The 19382-nt window shown below is 37.3% G+C and overlaps 1 protein-coding gene across 2 annotated transcripts in view; it reads left to right on the top strand.

Annotated features, from left to right (window-relative positions):
* itga9 (integrin, alpha 9) overlaps nt 1-19382 on the top strand; it is a 108284-nt gene that overhangs the window by 68445 nt on the left and 20457 nt on the right. For both annotated transcript variants that reach the window (XM_065296196.2, XM_073812838.1), the window contains exons 16-18: nt 6278-6430; nt 8576-8652; nt 10233-10380. In XM_065296196.2, coding sequence (XP_065152268.1) covers nt 6278-6430; nt 8576-8652; nt 10233-10380 — 378 coding nt within the window. The remainder of the gene's footprint in view (nt 1-6277; nt 6431-8575; nt 8653-10232; nt 10381-19382) is intronic.

Here is a 19382-nt window from a genome sequence, read left to right as displayed (position 1 = left end):
CGCTTTGCGCTTCGCACTTGCGTTTCAGATCGTTAAAAAAGGGCCCAGTGAGTCAAAGCGAGATGAATTATGATAATGTCGGTCTTGTCCGTGTAAACGGGCCCAGGAAGTCAACTGTTGCCTACAATCCATGTGTTTGTTTTAGTCCAAGAAAAGAGATTTACGTTGGAGACAATAACTCAAATTATTGTTTACTTTAAGGTTTTTGCCTTTTGCATATCCTTAGCAAGTACTAATACACACTTAAACACCAAAGGAAATGTATAATTGTGAATCAGACTATACAGAAGTTGCTCTTTAAGTGTGATTTTTCAGATATCTGTCCTTCCACATTCAAGTAGAACTTTAGTCTTGCATGACTAGAGGGGGTGCAAACATGGCTGCCTAGTGGCACAACTTCCCTAAATGGACTTTGTCACTTTGGATAAAAGTGTCTGGCAAATGCATAACTGTAAACATGTAAACGTAGTAATACTATGAAATATTTTTGTAAATCTTATCCAAATCGAGTTATGCATTTGATGAAATCCATGACCTTTGTTCTGCTAATGCAGTGCTCTACTAAGTGAACTATGGGAACATTGGGGTTGGGTTTTTCAAAACCCTTAACCAAAAATATGAGCAATTATAGTTATGATGCTTTCCGTTACCAAGAGCCACAGCCCCCCGAATAATTACACATTATACACATGTTGTTTATTATGAAGGTGCTTGGCCGGATAATAGCACAGATGCAGGTTTTTAAAAATTTATTTTTTATTAATATACAATTTTTGAGCACTGATGTTAAATACATAAATGTGAATAAACAGTAACATGATAACTGTATGCATTTTTACATTAACCCATAAACTGGTACTTTCCCGTGAGCGGGACAACCGAGTTTACTTCAATATTTTTCATGTAAATGTCAATCTATCACGACAAAATTTATTTTGTTAGAAAGGTCTAAGAAGGTAGTTTTCATTTTACAAAACCTTTTAGCAGTAATAATAATGCAGTGACTGTAATTTATAAATTTGTGAGAGTATGCAGCACACCTCACAGCAAACCAACACAAACCTCATTTTTTTATAATTTTATGTATAAAATAATACTATATTGCATTATTTGTATTTATTACAATACATTTAAACTTCTATAACAACTTTTTTCATATTTAATATTTTCAATTCCAGACACTTCCATAAAAAACTTTTAAGTGTCTTCCTTAAAACAAGATGAAAATTAGGCTTCTAGACCAAAATCAGCCCAGTCACACGAAATTACATACCTATAGTCACATAAGTTTTTGATTTTTTTTTCGTAATACTGTCATGAATTTCCGCTTTTTTTGTGATCGTATCACGAATTTCTGTTTATGTGCCATTGTCATGTATTGGTTACTCAACTGTTTTGTCCTATTTTCTTACCAGTTTAGGGTTAGATTTACATAAAATGATATCCTTACACAAACCCAACTCTAACCTAACGCCAGGTGACCATGTTTTAAAATTTAGAAAATATAAAAAATAAATCAGAAATTTTTTTTAACCAATACAATACCAGCGAAAATTGTTTGAAAATAGGAAAAACCAGTTGATTAACCAATACGTGACAATGACACAAACAGAAATTTGTGATCTGATCACGGAAAAAGCGCGGAAATTCGTGACAGTATCACAAAAAAGAATCGTGACTTTAGGTACATAATTTTGTGAGACTAGGTAGACCAAAATATGCCTTTTCACCCCCATTCAAAAAGGGCTGTGCCAGGTAAATGGTTAAATTACATTTGATGCATTTGCCAGACACTTTTGTATTACAAGGTATACATTTGCATGTATTTTTTATCAGTATATGACCTTTTGCACTGCTAATGCAATGCTCTATCATACAAGAGCATGGTAATGGTATCAACTCTTATCAAATTTAAGCTATTATTACTATTGTAGTTCATTATAAGGACGAGTTCATCTTGAGGAAGCTGTTAAAGAGTATTGTATCTTTCTGTGAAAACTTTTACTGTGCCAAACAGAAACAATTTAAGGAAACAAGCTCATACAATGAAGCCCTGTGGCGACTGACTGACCTGCTTGGCTCGACTCTAGTGTGTGTGTGTGTGTGTGTGTGTGTGTGTGTGTGTGTGTGTGCGTGTGTGCGTGCGTGCGTGCGTGCGTGCGTGCGTGCGTGCGTGCGTGCGTGCGTGCGTGCGTGCGTGCGTGCGTGTGTGTATTTGAATGACATGTATGAAACAGTTGTTCAGGGTCCATTCAAATACCACCGTAAGGCCATCAACACCAGTAGATCCTCAGGCACGGTCTCTTCTGATCTATTAATACATGAGTTTATAGTAGAGCGAGAATGGGGGGCGAGAGAAAGGAAGTCAAAGTTAGGGGGTGGGCAGCGGTGATCATTAACAACGGACTAATAAAAGCCCAAGTCAGATCTCACACATGACCTCTAGTACTTCCTTATATGAAGGAGATTTTTGTTTCTGTTGTGTCTAGTCTGTGTGGATCTCCGGTTTGCGGTGGCTTTTTACTGGAGTGGGAAGTCGGACGGTTTCCAGCTCCCAGACTAAGAGTAACTCCTTAAGTTAGAGACAAGCGCACTCACAAAGTGACCGGATGCAATTTATTTTCAATACGAGTTAAGCAAGATAGCGACAGATTATTGGCAGTGCAGAATGTTAGGTTAATAGTTTGGTTAATAGACTTGCGGTACAGTGAGTCATTACTTAAAGGGATAGTTCACCCAAAAATTAAAATGTTGTTATCATTTACTCAATCTCATGTTGTTATAAACCTGTTTAAATTTCTTTGTTCTAAAGAACACAGAAGATATTTTGAGCAATGTTTGTAACCAAATCAATCAAAGGCCCTATTGACTTCCATAGTATTCTTTTTTTCCTATTTAAGTCAATGGGGCCCCTGATCAGTTTGATTAGAAACATTGCTCAAAATATTTCCTTCATGTTTATCAGAACAAAGAAATGTATACAGGTTTGTAACAACATGAGAGATATTTTGGGGCAGAATTTTGGGTAAACTATCCCAAATAGTACTTCAATGCATACTTCAATGCATAAAAGTTGATTCCATTAATGATACAGCCGGGTCAAGTTTTTTTGCGTTTTGACATGTTAAACTTATAGCAAACAGTTCAGGAGATTTCAGCCTTCTCAACTGTAACTGTTTGTAATTCTCTAATTGTATTTCGCTGATGGGATCAAATGTAAAGTACTGTTTAAACTGTTAACAAACTGTTTCCCAAGCACTTCCAGTGTTTACACTCTTCGGGACATTAGCTTATAAATGATTTGCTTGTAGGTTTTTTTCAAACAAGTTTCCAATCGGCCCAGATAACAGAGACCAGAGGTGCTTATCAGTGTTTGTCTGTTTATTTTGTCTGGAGATTATTTTTCGAAGGTTGATTATCGTAAATGAAGTTGGTGCATGCTTAATCTTGTTTTATTGGGGAACAAGAGGTCATTCATTCACATTTGTCCCAATGAATTGGTGCATAGTCTCTTCCTTCAGTCTGAATGGTGAGCTCCTAATCTTTAGGGTTCCCTTGGGGTGGGGGTCACTGGTGGGACAGATAACAGATATGTCAGATCAGCTAATATCAGATTTAAGGAGTCCACTAAATTTTGTATATTATAGCATTTTAACAATAAACAGTAAAGTACAGTATTCATTTAGTGACTTGGGTATATACTGTAATGAAAATCTGCTTTGGATGTCAGCTGATATGTAAGGCCCTTCAGCAAGTCATATGTCCAAAGCATGTCTAATGTTACAGTAAGCAAATGTAATCTTCTGTCATGTCATATAACTGAAGGCAATGACTCTGAATGACTTATTGACATGCTTATGTGATGCAATGACATTATTTTTCAAAGATTAAGCACAACATCTCCATATTCTGATCACATTAAATATACAACGCATGTTTGAAATTACGTTAATGGACAAAAATGCAATTCTACCAACTTATTTGTTTATAATTTTTTTCAAATTTTATAAAATAAAGATGACTTGAACTAAAATAATGAAAAAAGTTGGGCTACATAACGATTAATCACGATTAATAATTTGCAGAATAAAAGTTTTTGTTTACATCATGTATGTGTGTGTACTGTGTACATAGTAAGAATATTAGAAATATTAACATATGTATATACATTTGAATATTTAAATATAATGTATATTATATATAAAAATATTTAATCTATAAATATATTTTTTCTTAAAATTATACATGTTTGTATTTATATGTACATAATTATTATACACAGTACACAAACATATTTGATGTAATCACTGATCTATATAAATGACTGGATTGCGCATGACGTCACACTTGTGAAGCCAGCGCGCCGCCATGTTGGTATACCCAAACGTTCTATTAAATCAATGGACGTTATCAGATTTTAATGTTAAAACATCACTTTACTCGTCTTTGTTTTTATATGTGAAGTTACCCTGTACATTATTACAACACAAACGTCCTAAGCATGTAAATAGTTATTTACTGAAGTTGTACATTTTGCGTTTTAATCAGTTATTATACATTCATCTTTATTACAGTATCAGATCAGCAAACAGACTGCATCATATTTAGTATTAATGACAATAAACGTGCTCATTCTGAAATCTAAATAAATAATCATGCTTTGTACCGTATGTGCATGCAATAATTTGCTAGTTTTTTAATTATGTTATCTTATTTAGAGAAATAACGCTGACCGTCACCGTGTAGCTGAATGTCAAAAAAAACTTTATTTATACCCGTGTCATTAACAAATGCAACAGACACACTCACCTTAACGTTTTTTTATAAATCCATTATCCTGCCCGATTAAAACATAAACATTGCAAATAACACCAGAATTAACAAATAATTAACGTACACATATCCTAAAAATTAACCTTGTGTAACTGATACGCTGTAAAGGGGGTACATTTTGATCATGATTTTGAATGGAAGTCAATGACGCTCTCTGCCGGTTGGGTATAACAAGATGGCCGCTCGAACTCTGCGCTGGCTTCACCTCACGCAGTTACGTCAAGCGTTCTATGCGCAATCCAGTCATTTATATAGATCAGTGGATGTAATCAAAAACTTTTATTCTGCAAATGATTAAACGTGATTAATCGTTAAGCAGCTCTTGAAAAAAGCAGCCAATAAGAGCCCAGAATAGATTTGAACGTCATCAATATTGTTTCAAAATCATCTTGAGGTAAGACCTCAAATAGCTGCTTGATAAAATGACAAGAACACCAATTTGCAAAGTTATAACATAATTCCTGTTACATTTGTGTTATTGTATAAAAAATATAAATGAAGGGAATGTTTCTGAAATTTTAAAAGGTACAGTATTTGCACCCATGGCCATTTTCAATCACTTTTGCATATTATTCTTGTTTTGTAGACGATGTCCGGTCAGTCAGCACACTTCTCTTTCCTGTCATAACTCTATCAGCATTGATGTTGCAGGATGTGCGCTCATGTACACTATAATGTTAAAACCCTAAACGCTGTTGAGGAAGGGGATGGGCGGCTGGACAGACGGAAAGTGTGATAAAACTTAGAGAAACAGAGAGAGAGTTAAAGGAGAAAAAAGGTGCAGGTCCTTGCTGACACAATGCAGTGATCAAAGGGTTTAGTGATGTCTAATAGACAAGAGGGGAGAGAGGGCATAGGAGATCTCCGCTGCTCCCATGTTCCTCCCATCATATGTTCGGTGTTTCCATATTGTGTGCCAAATGAAACACTCCTCGGGCTGTGATCCATGTGGCCAGAACAGTGGAAGATGAAGTGTGTTGGGGCAGAACACCACCGGCAAACTTTTTCAAATGTTCCTCTGATAGCTCTTGGTGGCTCTTTAATGGTTCACAGTTCACAGACTCACTGCGTGCAGAGCCAAGTCGGGGTTATTGAAGCTTTGTAAAGATTGCCATCGGTTGTATAGTCATTGCTTACAAGTGATACTTGTGATATTAGTACGACTCTATTAAAAACCTTAATGGATGTATGGTGGAAGTCGACACGAATCAAAGTTGATTTTATTAATCCCTATTCCAGGTCTTATTGTAAATGATGATCTTTACAATCCTTTATCCTGTTTCCTTTTTGAAATATTTTCATTCTTTTTTTAACCCCTTTCATATAGAGATCAATGTTTGCATTTTCTTTCAATAATTTGTTTCAAAATTGTGATTCCTGTTTCTTATAAGATGCATTTAATAATTTTTACTTTGTTTGTTTGTTTGTTTGTGTGTGTTTACAGAAAGAGGTAAAGGATGTGTTCGCAGCGATCGGGTTCGAAGCTGCATACAGTTTAGGAAAACACATTCTGGATGGACAACAGGACCGTGATCTTCCTTCTTTAACTCCTGTTCTGCGCTGGAAGAAAGGAGAAAAGATTGCCGCAAGGAATGAGGTTCGCAATCTTTCCACCATAACAAAACTTTATATTATTACTAGGGCTTGGAAGCGATTAAAATTTGTAATCTAATTAATTACATGATGTGCCGACTAATTAATCAAATTAATTGCATTTAATCACACAAAAGTCACCGAGCTTCCATTGAAATGGTCAAGATTGCGTCGCTCCACCATTGCTATTCGCAAATATTTTAATTGGCAAGGCCTGATAGCATGTGAAATTAAAAACGTTTGTAATGACGCAGCACTGGCTCGATTGGGTTTGTTAAAATTTAAACACATTATTCTCCCCCATAATCAATTAAAGTGATTGTTCGGCCAAAAATGATATTAAATCCATGATTTACTCACCCCCAAGCTGTCCGAGTTGCAAATGTCCATCGTTTTTCAGACAAACACATTTTCAGATATTTTAGAAAATGTTTTAGATCTTTCAGTTAATTAAATGGGAAGTTACGGGGTCCACGTCCTTCAAGTCCAAAAAAAGTGCGTCCATCCTTCACAAAATAAATCCAACGGCTTCAGGATGATAAACAAAGGTCTTCTGAGGGTAATCCGTGCGGTGTTGTTGTAGAAATATCCATATTTAAAGCTTTATTAACGAAAATAACTACCTTCACATTTAATTAACTGAAAGATCTAAAACATTTTCTAAAATATCTGAAAATGTGTTTGTCTAAAAAACGATGGACATATGCATCTCGGACAGCTTGGGGGTGAGTAAATCATGGGTTTATTATCATTTTTGGCCGAACTATCCCTTTAATCTAGTTAAAGGTGCAGTGTGTACATTTTAGAGGCATCTAGTGGTGAGGTTGCAAATTGCAACCAACAGCTCAGTTCACACCTCACCCCTTTCTTTTGAAAAACGCATAGAGAAGCTACAGTAGCCGACACAGGACAAACATGTCATTGTTGGAGACAACTTAATAAAAAAGTTTGTCCGTTTAGAGCTTCCGTAGAAACATGGCCGCACAAAATGGCGTCTTCCATGTAAGGGGACCCTCGGTGTATGTAGATAAAAACGTCTCATTCTAAGGTTCATAAAAACATAACGGTTCATTATGAAAGGTCTTTATACAACCCTGATAGTACAGTTTTGTATAATATTTTGCATTTCTGTCAAGAGATCCTTCTAAAAAATTACACACTGCACCTTTAAAGCGTTAAATTAACTGCCAAAAATGTTTTTATTCATTTAACCTGTTACGATATATTTTATAATTTCTGTAGTTCATCAGCTGGTATTTATCAGCTCTATAATAAAAACGATAGCTGTGCTTTAAATATGAAGAGTTTATATGCAAATCCCGCTAGGTGCGTCTGGCATGATTTTTTTATTGATTAGCATTTATTTTATCAGACTCTTAAATAAAAAAAAAAAATTCTGTATGGCCTGAGGGCGGGATTAAGGGGATTTGACATGTAAGCATTTGAACGTATAGTACGTGTCGAGAGCATTTGGTTACAATTATTATCTAATTTTTCACAGAGGTGGCGTTTAATGGCTTTTGCATCTGAACTCTTCATATGATCTGTGTTCTGATTGGCTGTGATTTCTGTCAGATAACATGTTTATCAGCAGTTTAATGACCGTATAAAACATTCTACTATTTCATCTTTTGTCAGTTTTTATGATGTTAATCTCTTATTCTTCACCTTGTGCTGGTTTCCGTTTGGCATCTCCCAGCAGCTCTGAATGCCAGACATGACTCTTTCCTGTAAGCTTAAATGTGGTTTTAGTTATCACTAGATGACTGATGAATTTATTTGCCTCGACTCATGTTGGTCCCTATGTGTTCCCTCCTCAGCTTCAGGAAATGTGTAGTGTAGTTGGCATCTTTCAGCGCGTCAGGAATCCATTACGATGGAATCCGAGGCTATTAGTAGCTTTGCTCACCAGGCGTAGTTTGCGAAGGTGTCAATGTCTGAATCTGTCCAACAAAAATACACAACGCTGTCTTGTTCGTTACATTTGAAACCGCTACTCAAATAGCAACACTTTGAAGGCCAGTGGAAAAATGTCCAGTTGTGTGTTCAACAAGGTGTTTAACACAACAGCACCACCTACTGTAGCATTAGCTTTCTTATCCCGAATGATGTTGTGTAAACATCCTGCGTTGTGTTTGTATCTTTACAGACGTGGTTTGAGAAAAACTGTCTGTCGGAGGATTGTGCCGCCGATCTGAAGCTTCATGGGAAAGTTCTTCTCTCTGGGTAAAGTCACTGATCTTCTTCTTCTTCTTCACTGTGGTTTTACTGCTGCTCTGCTCATTTCAGTAGATTCACGTCATTAGATTTGAGTGGGTCGGTGGGTGCGGACAAACGCTTGGCTCGCACCGTCTCCTGATGTCATTCGTTACTGTAGTTCTCTCTTAAGAAGGTCCTGCCATCTGGATGGGAAATGATGTAGACTCTTTGTTCGTGGTCACATGGGTTTGCTGAACTGAGCCTTGAACAGATTTTATTAATTTCCCTTGGTGTTTAAAGAGCAGAAGAGGGATTCACGACATATGTACCATCAACTGTAATTGAAAACACATTTACTACAATGCCTACTAAACCGATATTCTACACTGCAAAAATGATTTTCAAGAAAACAATTTCTAAGTATTTTTGTCTTGTTTTCAGTAAAAAATATCTAAAAATTCTTTAATTAAGATGCTTTTTCTTGATGAGCAAAACGACCCCAGAAAATAAGTCTAGGTTTTAGACCAAACATATCAAATTTGAGTGATTTTGTGCATAAAACAAGCAGAAAAATTTGCCAATGGGGTAAGCAAAAAAAATGAATGAACTTTTTTCTTAAACATTAAATTCAAGAAATATTAAAGAAAAATAAGCTTGCCCCATTGGCAGATTTTTATGCACAAAATAACTTAAATTTGATGTTTTGTCTAAAAACTAGACTTATTTTCTTGGGTCAAATTTAAGTGAATATGTGGATAAAACAAGCAAAAAATCTGCCATTGGGGTAAGTAATTTTTCTTACATTTTTCTTGAATTAAGTGTTTAAGAAAAAATTTCAAGATTTTATGGGGAAAGCAAATTTTTCTTGAATTTTTCTTGAATTAAGTGTTTAAAAAAAGTTCAAGATTTTTTTTTTTGCTTTCCACATTGGCAGATTTTTTTGCTTGTTTAATCCACAAATTCACTTAAATTTGATATTTTTTATCTTAAAACTACACTTATTTTCTTAGGTTATTTTGCTCATCAAGAAAATGCATCTTGACATGAGAATTTTTGGATATTTGTGCGTAAAACAAGCCAAAAATACTTAGAAAGAAAGTAATTTTTTGCAGTGTAAGGACTAAGGACTTCATTTGGAGAACTAAAAAGGCGATTTTCACAATATTTCAGGGTTTTTTTGCACCTCAGATTCCAGATTTTCAAATAGTTGAATTTCGGCCTTATATTATTATAATATTGTCCTATCCTAACAAAACCATCCATACATCAATAGAAAGCTTACGTATTCAGCTTGTAGATGATGTATAAATCTCAATTTATGAAAATTATTCTTATGACTGGTTTTGTGATTCAAGGTCACATATGTCATGATGCTGAAATGAGTTTTAGTTAGTTTATTTAGTTAGAGTAATTTCACAAAAACATTTAGGATCGTTACACGCCAACATTAAAAGATAAAATGTATGATATAATAAACGGTTTTTTGCCTTGTGACATTTTTTAACAACAAAAAAAAAGATATAATTTCTAGTGTCATTTTTTCTTATTTTAGGTTGAAACGTGGATTATGGTTTTTCTTACATTTTTCCATTTGTTTCTCTCTTTAGGCGTTATGTAGGAAGTCATCTTGCACTCGGTGGAGTGAAAAATGTCTCATTAAATTTAACCATCTCTAATGCGGGTGATGATGCCTACGATACCAACATCTACTTAAACTTCTCCAGAGAGGTCCACTACATCAACTACGTACAAAGAGTAAGTCAGCGATACACACTACAAAAAATTATTTTCAAGAAAAAAAATTCTTAGTATTTTTGTCTCGTTTTCAGTAAAAATATATCTAAAAAAATCTTAAATTAAGACGCTTTTCTTCATGAGCAAAACGACCCAAGAAAATAAGTCTAGTTTTTAGACCAAAAATATCAATTTTTAAGTGATTTTGTGCATAAAACAAGCAAAAAATCTGCCAATGGAGTTAGCAAATTTTTCTTGAATTGTTCTTGAATTTAGTGTTTAAGAAACATTTTCAAGATTTTTTAGCTTACCCCATAGACTTATTTTCTTGGGTCGTTTTGCTCATCAAGAAAAACATCTTAATTTAAGAATTTTTAGATATTTTACTGAAAACAAGACAAAAATATGTTTTTCTTGAAAATAATTTTTGCAGTGCATGGTTTTACGGTCACTTTGCAGCTAAATCATAGGAAATATTATATTATACATAAAGAGACTGTCTCAGTGACATGATCTTTGACCAATCAGAGTTTAGATGTCAGAAGAGTCAGAAAGACTTTGTGCTTTGCATCAGAAAATACCTGGATGCCAAATACACACTGCAAAAAATTACTTTCTTACTTCGTATTTTTGTCTTGTTTTCAGTACAAATATCTAAAAATTCTTAAATTAAGATGCATTTTCTTGATGAGCAAGATGACCCAAGAAAATATGACAATTTTTCAGAAAAAAAATTACAATTTAAGTGAATTTTTGCTTAAAACAAGAATAAATATCTATCAACAAAATATCTGGGGTGAGAATTTTTTTTGCAATAAGTTTATTTTTTCTTAAACACTTAATTCAAGAAAGATTTGGCAATAATTTTTTTTTAGCTCAATTTCCATTAAATTGTATATTTTTGGTCTAAAAACTAGACCTTTTTTCTTAGGTAATTTTGTTCATCGAGAAAATACATCTTAATTTAAGAATATTTAGATATTTGTACTGAAAACAAGACAGAAATACTAAGTAAGAAAGTCATTTTTTGCAGTGCAATTTGATGATGAATTTGTGTACTAAACCGTGTAAACTGTTTAACAATACTTGCTGATGATGGTTTAAAGCAGAGATTCTGGCCCTCGAGATCAACTTTCCTGCAGAGTTTAGCTCCAGCCCTGATCAAACACATCTGAGAAAGCTAATCAAGGTCTTCAGGAATACCAGAAAATTGCATGCAGGGGCGTTTGATCAGGGTCAGACTCTGCAGGAAAGTGGATCTCGAGGGCCAGACCTCTGGTTAAAGGGGACAGAGAGGAAAAGGAGTGCAGAATATGGAGAGATATGCAGTTAGTCTGAAAGGAAGTGGACAGATACTGAAGGAAGTTCGAACAGCTGGTCAGTGTATGGTTATCTCAAACCTTCTACAACATTCATCAGTCCATACACTGGTTCTGCATGTCTGTATTACACATCCACAAACTTCTGTTTCCCCTGCTGAAAAACATCTGTTTGTATGTTATCAGCAGGATGAGAAAGAACATTTCCTCCTGATTTGAGGATTTCTCCTGAAAAAAAATCTTCTCAAGATTGTTTAAGCGTGCACTACTGTATATCCCTATAGTTGTACTTGTACATATATTTATATTTTCAAATGCAATGATACAAGTAAAAGTGAAAAAAATAAATTGTTTATGTCCTGAAATAATTATTTTCTATGCAGTGCAGAAATGTGTTTTAAGTGCAACTCAGGTGTCCAAAAGTGTTATTTTGTGATTTTTGTGTTTTAATTTGCTTTTAACTTTTTCACCGCCAGCGTTTTTTAAAAAAGTTGCAAGCCAGCGCCAGCGTTTTTCATGATTTTCACCAAAGTTTAATGCCTTCCAGAAAATGTTCTTCTTTAAATATATAAATATGCAATATACCAAATGAAAGAACAGACCCTCTGCTTTCAAAAAAAAAAAAAAAAACGTTTCATCCTATCTTCAGTGGTTCTTTTGTAATCAGCTTTTGAATATGGGTAGGTTTCTGCAAAAACACCACATTTTGAGCAAAAAGCAGAGGTAATTCCATTTTTGTGACGGACTTTTTTTTGAGATCTCATTCAGATCGATCTTTAAAACAGACACGGACATGCAGCCGCTTGCCACAGGGCAATACTTCCGGGTTTAAAAAGTTGCGGAAGGGCGCCACCTGGTGGATAATAGCTGTATTGCGGAAAGACGGAAAATCTCGTCATTGGCGGGGAAACATTTTCTCTTAATTGACTAGATATCTCGTCAATGGTGGTGAAAGAGTTAATATCCCCCTGTATTCAATTATTTAATCTCTTAGAACTCATCTTTAAGCTCAAACAGCATATTTAAAAGTTTTGTCCTGTGACAGTAATTTATTCATGCCTTAAAATTGCTTGATTGTAACTCTACTCTTGTCTCATTTAGTATATGTGGATCTCAGACCATAGACATATATGTACATAGATGCTGCATTCGACTGTTCACATAGCTGATGTTTTTACAATGCATAAAATATGAGCAGCACTATTTATTAGCGCTGAAGGTAACAGGTTAAAGAAATCACACTGCATGTGTGAGCAACACTGCCCTACAAAGCCAAAGCACAGTAAATACGCATTTGGTCAAAATTGAGTTAAGGGTTAAATTGGGCTTTGTGAGATCTGTCTTCTGACAAAGTCTCCTGGTTCAATTTTGTCCCATTTCAGAGAAACATGTGTGGCAAAATTGCAGTAACATGTTTGACTGGCTGGTTTAAAAAACTTTAAGGGCATTTTTCTCAGTTTCAGTGTTTGGGTAGTTACTGCACTTTTCTTTTGTAGGGCAGAACACATGATCACGTTGCAGAAGTAGAGCTAAAGTTTATGCATCCACATGTGTATGGCTCGAACTACTGATCCACTCATTCAACTGTGTTAATGTGATTGGTAACATGTTTGTGTCGTAGGAAACCGAGGCGAGCATATTAAAAACACCACATAGATATATAACTAACAATGAAACTTGATTTTCAACACAAGGGGACTTTAAAAAAAGATAAATGAAAGACGATATTCTTCAAAATCATTCAGTCAAGTGTTATCTGTGTGTTGATGGATTTGATCGTCTTCTTTCTCTTTACTATTAGAAATCTTTTTTTTACCAAAAGCCAGATTTTCAGTCATCCCCTCCATCATACATCTTGAATATGTTTTGAAAATTCTCCAGTTTCATTATATATATATATATATATCCTTGTGTTTTGATTCAGATAGCGCTCCTAACATTGTTTCAAATTTTCTTGGATAAATTCCTTGGGACTTCCCATGGCTACCGCCCTGTACTACGAGTTAATCCTTCATAACTGCTGAAGGGGACACATGCAGGGCTTCAGGTGAAAGTTTGTTGTGACAGGACTACTGGGCACACATTGTTTGTTGTTTTAAAACTGTAGGTGCAGTAAGACTCCTTAAATTACATCAACATAGTGAGAAGATGTCTTTGTTGATGTAAGCGTCTACATACGACAGAGGTGAAATTGCTTCCCTCAGGGCTCTTCAACACTCCACCATGCCAAGTGTGAACTAGCGTTCGGCTATTGTTTTATTGTGGGTCCCGTCGTTCGTGTGTTTGTCTTGCAACCTACACCATCTGCAGCAGTGAATTGGTTTCAGAAGCTCCATCACCCCATTTAGGTGGCCCTGGGCTCTTCTAGTGAAGAAATACACTAAGGAATCTTAATTTGATAAATGTTGTGTCCTTAAATTAGATTTGAAAGTGACGTAAGACCATCCGAGGTGTTTTGATTCGTCTCAGGGTTAATGAAGCAGTAGATGAGCAGGCTGGGAGAATCTAGTTGGCTGGAGACAAAGTTGAAGAGTTTATTTGAGAGACACCCTGCCAGTACACACATCATTTGAGATCTGTTAATGTTTTCTTGTAATAACACACAGATCAGACCGCATTAAATAATATAAAATATATCTTTCTTATCTGCTTCACAGTGAAAAACAATTACCAAAACATTAGGATAAAGACTAAACTACAGCTCTATAAGTGTTGTACACTACAGCAGTATGAGTGCTATAACCTACACTAGAATGAGTATTGTAAACTCCAGAAGGTTTAGTACTGTAAACTACAGAAGGATGAGTGTTGTAACCTACAGCGGTATGAGTGCTGTAACCTACAGCGGTATGAGTGCTGTAACCTACAGCGGTATGAGAGCCGTAACCTGCAGCGGTATGAGAGCCATAACCTGCAGCGGTATGAGTGCTGTAACCTACAGCGGTATGAGAGCTGTAACAGACAGTGGTATAAGTGCTGTAAACTACAGCTGTATGAGTGCTGTAACCTACAGCGGTATGAGTGCTGTGACATACAGCGGTATAAGTGCTGTAACCTACATCGGTATAAATGCTGTAAACTACAGCTGTATGAGTGCTGTAAAACTACAATGTTATGAGTGATGTAACCTACACCGGTATGAGTGATGTAACCTACAGCGGTATGAGTGATGTAACCTACAGCGGTATGAGTGCGGTGACATACAGCGGTATAAGTGCTGTAACCTACATCGGTATGAATGCTGTAAACTACAGCTGTATGAGTGCTGTAAAACTACAGCGGTATGAGAGCCGTAACCTACAGCAGTATGAGAGCTGTAACCTACAGCGGTATGAGAGCCGTAACCTACAGCGGTATGAGAGCCGTAATACTACAATGTTATGAGTGATGTAACCTACAGCGGTATGAGAGCTGTAACCTACAGCGGTATGAGAGCTGTAACCTACAGCGGTATGAGTGCTGTAACCTACAGCGGTATGAGAGCCGTAACCTACAGCAGTATGAGAGCTGTAACCTACAGAACCTACAACCTCTATTCTCTAGCCTTTCTTGTTTCTTAAATTAGGATTTTTATTGGTTTTATCAGTGTTGTGTGCTTTGACATGGAAGACTTTAAATTTATTATGTTTTATATAATCATGTTTATTAGCTATGTGTTTTATTTTATTGTTTTAGTTACTTATTGTACAGCACTTTGGTCAGTTTTGCGCTGTGTGTAAATGTGCTTTATAAATTAAACTTTACTTACTTTACTTACTTACTTACAGCGGTATGAGAGCCGTAACCTACAGCGGTATGAGAGCCGTAACCTACAGCGGTATGAGAGCTGTAACCTACAGCGGTATGAGTGCTGTAAACTACAGCTGTATAAGTGCTGTAACCTACAGTGGTATAAGTGCTGTAACCTACAGCGGTATGAGAGCCGTAACCTACAGCAGTATGAGAGCCGTAACCTACAGCAGTATGAGTGCTGTAAACTACAGCTGTATAAGTGCTGTAACCTACAGCGGTATGAGAGCTGTAACCTAGAGCGGTATAAGTGCTGTAACCTACATCGGTATGAGTGCTGTAAACTACAGCTGTATGAGTGCTGTAAAACTACAATGTTATGAGTGATGTAACCTACAGCGGTATGAGTGATGTAACCTACAGCGGTATGAGTGCTGTGACCTACAGCGGTATGAGTGCTGTAACCTACAGCCATTTGAGTGCTGTAACCTACAGCGGTATGAGAGCCGTAACCTACAGCGGTATGAGTGCTGTGACCTACAGCGGTATGAGTGCTGTAACCTACAGCAGTATGAGTGCTGTAACCTACAGCGGTATGAGTGTTGTAACCTACAGCAGTCTGAGTGCTGTATGCTGTAAACTACAGCTGTATGAGTGCTGTAACCTACAGCGGTATGAGTGCTGTAAACTACAGCGGTATGAGAGCCGTAACCTACAGCGGTATGAGAGCTGTAACCTACAGCCGTATGAGTGCTGTAACCTACAGCGGTATGAGAGCCGTAACCTACAGCGGTATGAGAGCTGTAACCTACAGCGGTATGAGTGCTGTAACCTACAGCGGTATGAGAGCCATAACCTACAGCGGTATGAGATCCGTAACCTACAGCGGTATGAGTGCTGTAACCTACAGCGGTATGAGTGCTGTAACCTACAGCGGTATGAGTGCTGTAACCTACAGCGGTATGAGTACTGTAACCTACAGCAGTATGAGTACTGTAACCTACAGCGGTATGAGTGCTGTAACCTACAGCAGTATGAGTACTGTAACCTACAGCGGTATGAGTGCTGTAACCTACAGCGGTATGAGTGCTGTAAACTACAGCGGTATGAGAGCCGTAACCTACAGCGGTATGAGTGCTGTAACCTACAGCGGTATGAGTGCTGTAACCTACAGCGGTATGAGTGCTGTAACCTACAGCGGTATGAGTGCTGTAAACTACAGCGGTATGAGAGCCGTAACCTACAGCGGTATGAGTGCTGTAACCTACAGCAGTATGAGTGCTGTAACCTACAGCGGTATGAGTGTTGTAACCTACAGCAGTCTGAGTGCTGTATGCTGTAAACTACAGCTGTATGAGTGCTGTAACCTACAGCGGTATGAGTGCTGTAAACTACAGCGGTATGAGAGCCGTAACCTACAGCGGTATGAGAGCTGTAACCTACAGCCGTATGAGTGCTGTAACCTACAGCGGTATGAGAGCCGTAACCTACAGCGGTATGAGAGCTGTAACCTACAGCGGTATGAGTGCTGTAACCTACAGCGGTATGAGAGCCATAACCTACAGCGGTATGAGATCCGTAACCTACAGCGGTATGAGTGCTGTAACCTACAGCGGTATGAGTGCTGTAACCTACAGCGGTATGAGTGCTGTAACCTACAGCGGTATGAGTACTGTAACCTACAGCAGTATGAGTACTGTAACCTACAGCGGTATGAGTGCTGTAACCTACAGCAGTATGAGTACTGTAACCTACAGCGGTATGAGTGCTGTAACCTACAGCGGTATGAGTGCTGTAAACTACAGCGGTATGAGAGCCGTAACCTACAGCGGTATGAGTGCTGTAACCTACAGCGGTATGAGTGCTGTAACCTACAGCGGTATGAGTGCTGTAACCTACAGCGGTATGAGTGCTGTAAACTACAGCGGTATGAGAGCCGTAACCTACAGCGGTATGAGTGCTGTAACCTACAGCAGTATGAGTACTGTAACCTACAGCGGTATGAGTGCTGTAACCTACAGCGGTATGAGTACTGTAAACTACAGCAGGATGAGCGCTGTAAACTACACCAGAATAAATGCAGAGCTTCACACTATGGCAGAACGAGTGCTGTACTCTACGGGTTAAAGATAAATGTATATACAGTAGTAATATCAGTATTGTGAGCACTGTCAATGTGTGTAGATTAGGGCTGCACGATTTGGGTAATTTTTCCCATTGCGGTTATTGATGCCAACATTGCGATGTGCGATTGCGATTATAATAAATGGTATCATGAGTCAACTTGATGGGTTTTAAGGAAAATCCACACACAGTTTAGGGATAATGCTAAAATGTGTATTTGTAAAACTAGAAATGTTTTCGTATTGCCACGTGATGTAGCAACTGCTCAGTGTCAGTAATCCTAAATCCAAAATACCGCCATACAACAGACGTAGGTTTTTTTCAGCTACCAGATCACTGTCAATCTCCTCTGCATCCATATTCGCTTTGGTATTTCTGCGCTGCGCACACACAAGTGACAACGCACGCCACACACGTTCATGCCACACGTGCACTGCCTTTTTGTTCGTTTTCTTTCTTTTTTTAAACAGCAAGAAAAATCATCAAACTGTTATCAGAAGGTTTGTGTTAACAAGTCCACACATTTATTTATTTAATATAATTGCAACATTTTGCTGTCATATAATCGCACAGGCTGACATCGCGATTGCGATGCGATTAATTGTGCAGCACTAGTGTAGATTGTAGTTTTTCTGACATTGTGTTATATTTGCTCAGAATGTTTCAGCTCTGTCAGTGACTCACTGTGTCAGATTATCTTGATTTGCTGAAAGGTGGATTTTAGGATCTATAGCAAGATTTAGCACTTGAATGCTCTGACTTGACTGCCAAATCAGCCCGTTGGCAAGATCTTAAAGTTGTGGTTTTTGTGGTCAAGCTTTGTAAAGCGATGCCATGGCTGTGAGAAATCATGTGATAATCCTCAACCTCACCCGTGACAGTGTGCTGAAATAAAGCCTGAGAGAATCAGAATAAAAGAACAAGCATGACAATGTCACATACTCCCTGGTGAGATGATCTACATGTTCCTGCTCATTTTTATGACGTACCAGTTGGCTGTTGGGTAAACACACGCACTCGCCAGCTGCTGTCCTCCACAGAAACACCAACTGTTTGCACTGCAGTGGTTGAGAGGTAATTCCTGAACTCATAATGTCCTTTGGCTCTCCTGCAGATGCTGGAGCAGACGTTGTGTCAGAGCTTGGCTTGTTTTACTAGACTTGATGAGGTTAGGAAGTGTGGCACAGATTATTCAAATAAAAAATGAATGGTGATAAATAAAAATATATACGGGGCAGGTTTGTCGCAAGAGCATACTGTATGTTAGTGAGTTTGGGAAAGCAGGGTGTTGTTGGCGTAAACTCTCCAAACCACTTTACATGTGGCTCAAACCTCAAACCTGTCCCCAGTGATCCGTCTGAAAGTGCATGAAAAATGGGTTTCACAAACAATCCCAAACTTTCCTGCTTCTGAATCTGTTTATTGATATATTTTCTCCGGGAGCAGTTCTTGTTATTGTTGCAACACTTTCTAATAATAGCTTCTAATATAAACTCCAGAATGAAGAACACGTGGAGGGCATTTAAACTTCTCATCATCTGTATCTCTCCTCAGTGTTTCACCAGCGGGATATTGTCTGGTTTGACAGTGTTGTTGATGTTTTCTCTGTTTGAACTATAAAGAAAGATCCCTGTGAACTATTGCTGTGGGAATGCTTACTCTTTACGGGTCAAAGCTCAACTGTTTATACTAACCAGCTGGAGCGGTTCAGCTGTGTTTAAAATAAGATCTCAGCTCTGGCTAAAGTTCTCCTTCTTGCCTATCTCCTGGTGTATGAAGTAAAGTCTGTGTTTGATTATTTATGAGTTTTTATTTTTTTCCCTAGATTGTGAAATAATTGATTTTCTTTTG

The sequence above is a fragment of the Paramisgurnus dabryanus genome, chromosome 20, assembly GCF_030506205.2.
Source record: "Paramisgurnus dabryanus chromosome 20, PD_genome_1.1, whole genome shotgun sequence".
Lineage (NCBI taxonomy): Eukaryota > Metazoa > Chordata > Actinopteri > Cypriniformes > Cobitidae > Paramisgurnus > Paramisgurnus dabryanus.
The sequence above is the reverse complement of the archived record's forward strand: the minus strand, read 5'-3'. Positions and strand labels throughout refer to the sequence as shown.